Source organism: Eimeria tenella, genomic scaffold (assembly GCF_000499545.2).
Source record: "Eimeria tenella Houghton genomic scaffold, Eth_scaff875, whole genome shotgun sequence".
NCBI classification, from domain to species: Eukaryota; Apicomplexa; class Conoidasida; order Eucoccidiorida; family Eimeriidae; genus Eimeria; species Eimeria tenella.
The window spans coordinates 1-4,984 of NW_013545990.1; the positions used below are offsets into that span (position 1 = coordinate 1).

General features: G+C 54.1%; 2 protein-coding genes across 2 annotated transcripts; both read right to left on the bottom strand.

Annotated features, from left to right (window-relative positions):
- Positions 1 to 372: 372 nt before the first annotated feature.
- On the bottom strand, positions 373 to 843 carry ETH_00002335 (uncharacterized protein; the record flags this gene model as incomplete). The annotated part of the gene is made up of 1 exon (XM_013380777.1): positions 373 to 843. The coding sequence occupies one exon, from the start codon at positions 841 to 843 to the stop codon at positions 373 to 375; it is 471 nt and encodes a 156-aa protein (XP_013236231.1).
- A 1,539-nt stretch (positions 844 to 2,382) lies between these two features.
- Positions 2,383 to 4,888, bottom strand: ETH_00002340 (uncharacterized protein; the record flags this gene model as incomplete). The annotated part of the gene is made up of 5 exons (XM_013380778.1): positions 2,383 to 3,535; positions 3,715 to 3,818; positions 3,985 to 4,164; positions 4,341 to 4,442; positions 4,664 to 4,888. 5 exons carry the CDS (start codon positions 4,886 to 4,888, stop codon positions 2,383 to 2,385), a joined length of 1,764 nt encoding a protein of 587 aa, XP_013236232.1.
- Positions 4,889 to 4,984: the final 96 nt, after the last annotated feature.

A 4,984-nucleotide genomic window follows, 5' to 3' on the forward strand; every position in this document is an offset into this window, starting at 1 on the left:
GCTGCTGCTGCTGCTGCTGCTGCTGCAGGCTGTCTCGAGGCCCAGCTAATTTCAGGTGTACGGACTCCGCAGCAGTGGCCAGCGCGACTGCTGCCGATTCAGCTGTCTATACACCTCAAAAATTAAAACTAAAAAGCGTTTTATTTATTTATTTAAAGCCAGAGACACATTGAGTGGTGGCGAAGGTTCTGGGGGGCCCCACCTGGGGGGGCCCACGCAGCAGCAGCAGCAGCAGCACTAACAGCAGCTGCTCTGCTGCTGCTGCTGCTGCTGCAGCGGGTCTCGGTGTCTTGGCAGCCAGCAGGAGCAGCCCCTCCCAACTCCTTTGCTGCATATTTATTTATTTATTTATTTTGTTTGTCATTTGTCCTCTCAGTTTGCTGCTGCAGCAGCTAGCTGCTGCTGCAGCACGGGCGTCGCCGCCCAACGGCGAGCACGAGCAGCTGTTGCTGCTGCTGCAGCTGTTGTTGCCGCTGCAGCTCTTGCTGCTGCTGCAGCTTTTGTTGCTGCTGCAGCTGGTGTCGCTACTGCAGTTGTTGCTGCTGCTGCAGCTGTTGCTACCGCAGCTGTCGCTGCTGCCGAAGCGTTGCTGCTGCCGAAGCTGTTGCTGCCACCACAGCTGCTGCTGCTGCTGCAGCTGTTCCTCCTGCTGCAGCTGTTGCTGTTGCTGCAGCTGGTACTGCTGCTGCAGCTGTTTTTGCTACTGCAGCTGTTGTTGCTGCTGCGGCTGTTTTGCTGCTGCTGCAGCTGTTGCTGCTGCAGTCCTGCAGCTGTTGCTGCTGCAGCTGTTGCTGCTGCTGTTGCTGTCCTTGCATTTTCGCTGCTGCTGCGCAGTTTGCACATATAGCGGCTTCCGTTGCAGCAGCAGCAGCAGCAGCAGCTAGCTGGCTACCGGCGAGGCTGCTGCTGCGCTGCTGCGAGGCAAGTGACACAAGGAGAGCAAGAAGCAGCAGCAGCGCAGCAGCAAAATAAAATAAATAAAAGACGAAAATAAAAAAATAGAAAAGCCTTTAAGTGCAGCAGCGGCTCCAGGAACTGTAGATACACCCGAGCAGCAAAAAGAACAGAAAAGAAAAAATGGGAAAGCGAAAAAGAGCTGGGGTGTACATACACCCCAACTGATCGTTGTTGTCTTTCTTTATCTTTTTGAATTCCTTTTTTTAATTTTCGAATTTTATTTTAATTTTTGAATTTCATTTTAATTTGTAATTTCATTTTTTTCTTTTTTGTTTTTCTGTGGTGCTTCTGGCACTGTCCGGACACTCGCGAGGCCTCTCCACTTACCCTTATTTGTTTTTATTATTATTTACACATTTATTATTATTACTATTATTATTATTATTATTATTTATTATTGTTATTATTATTATTTTATTTTTATCTTGTTTTCCTTCTTTGCCGCTGCCTGCTGCACCTAGTTGGGGTGTACAGACAGCCCGCGGGCGAAGTGGCCTCAGCGAGAAGCAGCAAATTGGCTCAAAAGTTTTTCTTTTTTGTCATTTTTCGTCCTTTTTTTGTCTTTTGATTATTTGAATGTTATCTCCTTCTTCCTTTGTTTATTTTTGTCTTTTTCTGTCTTTTTTTGCTTCTTTTTTACCTCTTTTCGACTTCTTTTTATCTCTTTTTGACTTTTCCACTTCTCAGTGAGCCCCAGGAACAATAAAAGAGGCAAAAGCATTGTTTTAAATATAAATGGCAATAAAAGCCATTAACAGAAAATGGCAGAAAAGATGAAAACTAAAAAATAAAGAAAAGTTAAAAAAGAAAGGAAATAAAAGAAATAAAAGAAATGAATTAAAGGCCAAAAGTGATTAGAAGGACGAAAAAGAAACAAAAAGGAAAAAAGACAAAAAGAGACAAAAGAAACGAAAATAAAAGGAGACAAAGAGAAATCAAAAAAAGAAAAAAGAAATAGAAGACAAAAGAAGTAAAAAATGATTGAAAACAAAAGAGAAAAAGAGCGAAGACAATTGCTGCAGCAAAAGAAAAGAAATAAAAATGCGACAGACACAAAAAGGAAGTTCCTCTTTGTTAAATCCTGGAGAGCAAAATAAACAAGTGCAACCTGGCAAGCTGCCGCTGCTGCTGCTGCTGCAGCGGCAGCTGCAGCAGCAGTTGGCCTAGCAGCCGGGTTCGGTTGCTTCTTGCCTTGCTGCGCTGCTGCTGCTTCTCTTGCTGCTGTTGCTGGTGCAATTCGCTGCAGCGCAGCAGCAGCTGCGTGAGCCTCTTCTAAAGCTGCTGCCGTCTTGGCCGCTGCTCCTGCTGCTGTCGCAGCGCCTGCTACTGCTGCGGCAGCAGACCAGCAGACTGTGCTGCTGCCGCCGCAGCAGCAAATCGCGCCGCAGCAGCAGCAGCAGACCCTGCTGCTGCTGCTGCTGCAGCTCAAAGGAAGTCCTCCTCGTCTACTTCTGGAATAAGAAGCTCTGATGTCCCTCCTGCTGCTGCTATTGAGTCTGCGAAGCGCGGCAGGGAGGCTTGCTGCTGCCGTTTGTCGCGGGCTGCTGCTGCTGTTGCTGCTGCGGCAGTTACTGCTGCTGCGTGCTGCTGCTGCAGCGGGTGTCCCGCTGCTGGCAGGCCCGCACCAGCAGCAGCAGCAGACGCGGAGGCAGCAGCAGCAGCAGCAGCAGCAGCCGCAGCCGCGCGATGGCGCTGCACCTCCTCCGCGGTTCGCTGCTGCTGCAGCTGGTGCTGCTGCAGCGCATGGGCGCTGGCGCTGCAGCCTCGCAGCAAGTGCTGCTGTAGCTGATGCAGCTGCTCCTGCTGCTGCTGCTGCTGCTGCAGCAGCTGCTCCTGCGTCTGGGCACTGACGTGCGGCCCAAAAAACTGCTCGTGGAAGGCAGGGTTAAGCCCGTGCTGCTGCATGAAGAGCTCTTGCTGCTGCTGCAGCAGCGCAGCACGCTTCTTGTCTTCTGCTTCGAGCACAATTGCAGCAACAGCAGCAGCAGCAGCAGCTTTCTTCCGGTTTCTGTTCTTTGTTGCAACTCCGCCCCCTCTTTTCTTTGGCTCAGCAGGCTGAGAGCCCCCCGAGGCGGCCCCAGGAGTGGCCTGGGAAGCAGCGGCAGGTGCTGCTGCTGCTGCTGCTGGTACTGCTGCTGCTGGTGCTGCTGCTGCGGAGCTCGCCGGCGTCACGCCCGCCGCACCGCCCCCAGAAGCAGCAGCAGCAGCAGCAGTTGCTGCAGACTCGTGGACCCGAGAAGCGCCCTCGCCAGCTGCTTGAGCAGCAGCAGCAGCAGCAAGATTTGCTGCTGCTGCTGTCGGCACTAGGGGAGCTGCAGCAGGAGCGCTGGACGCTGCTGCATTGGCTGCATGCGCCAGGTGCTGCCTGCTGGCAGCAGCAGCAGCAGACTGCTGCTGCTGCATGTGGTGCTGGAAGTAGTGCTGTTGCTGCTGCTGCTGCTGCTGCTGCGAGAAAGCCATTTGCTGCAGCGGCGTAGAAGGAGGTGCAGCAGCAAGACGGACAGCAGCGGGAGGCAGCCGCGGGGGCTCTGCCTGCAGGTCGAAGTGCAGCAGCTCTAAAAACTGCAGCAAACGATTCCTGCAGCAGCAGCAGCAACAGCAGTGTCAAAAATAAGTCTACCGGAGCAACAGCAGCAGCTGCTGCAGACGCTGCTGCTGCTGAATCTGTTGCAGTTCGAGGATGTGGCTTTAATTAAGCGGGGACCAGTAAGCTGCTGCTTCAGCAGCAGCAGCAGCAGCAGTAGCAGGGCGCCGAACCTAAAGGAGAGAGGAATGATGCTTCCTGCTGCTGGGATTTGCAGCAGCATCCGAAGGTCTAAAGGCGTTAGCCGCAGCAGCAGCAGCCGTTGGCTGTGAGCGACCTGCAGCAACAGTGCAGCAGCAGCAGCAGCAGCACGGTCAAGGGGAGAAAGGGTGTGCTCCAGCAGCAGATATCCGCAAAAACAGCTGCTGCTAGAACTGCTGCTGCAGTATGTCCGGCGCACAATCCTGGCAGCAGCAGCAGCAATTGCAGCAGCAGCAACTCACCTCTGCAAACTCTTGGGCCTTTTCCAGAGCTACTTCTTCTGGTCTCTGTTGCTGCTGCGGCTGCTGCTGTCCCTCACTAAAGCCCGATGGCCCTCTACTGCTGCCTGCAGCAGCAACAGAGTCAGCTGCCACTGCTGCTGCTGCTGCTGCAGATACCCCCATGCTCGCTGACGCGTCCGCCTGCACATTAAGCAGCAGAAGCAGCAGCTCAGCAGCAGAAGATGCAGCAGCAGCAAGCGCAGATGCGGAACGTGGAGCAGCGTCAAGTGCAGCAGCAGCAAGAGCTGCAGCAGCAGCAAGAGCTGCAGTAACAGCAAGAGCAGCAGCAGCAGCAGCAAGAGCAGCAGCAGCAGCACCTCGTCTGTTTTGCATGCTTGGCCTCCCCCCGAACCCCCTCGAGCCTTAAGCCGGTGCTTCACTCTGCGGCGTCCCTCATTTAGGCGGTGCAATCTCTCTGCCTGCAGCAGCAGCAGCAGCAGCAAACGCAGCAGCAGCAGCAAATGCAGCAGGAGCAGCAAAGGCAACAGCAGCACTAGCAATGCATGAAGAGGCACGAATCTATTCGGAACACGAAGCAGGCGTGGATGCGCAAAGAAGCCCCACTGCGGCAACGCAGCAGCAGCTGCTGCAGCAGCACAGCAGCAGCTACTGCAGCAGCAGCAGCAGCAGCAAGCCTTACCAACTGCTGGTCGCTTTCCCTACGCAGGAACAGTTCAGCTAGGACGGAGAAGCTCAGCTGCGGCTTGAGGCCGAGCGCGTTTTGCTGCTGCGGCTTCTGCGAATGCGCGCCTGTTGCTGCTGCTGCTGCTGCTGCAGTGCCCCACTCGGCAGTAACGCCTGCTTCTGCGTCGTCGCTGCTGCTGCTGCTGCTGCTCCTGCCGCCCTGCATCAGCCGCGTGAGCATTCGGTCTACTCTGTATTGGGAAATTGCTTCGAGACAAGGGGACAGCAGCCTGCAGCAGCAGCAGCAAATGCAGCAGCAGCAGCGAAAATGCAGGAG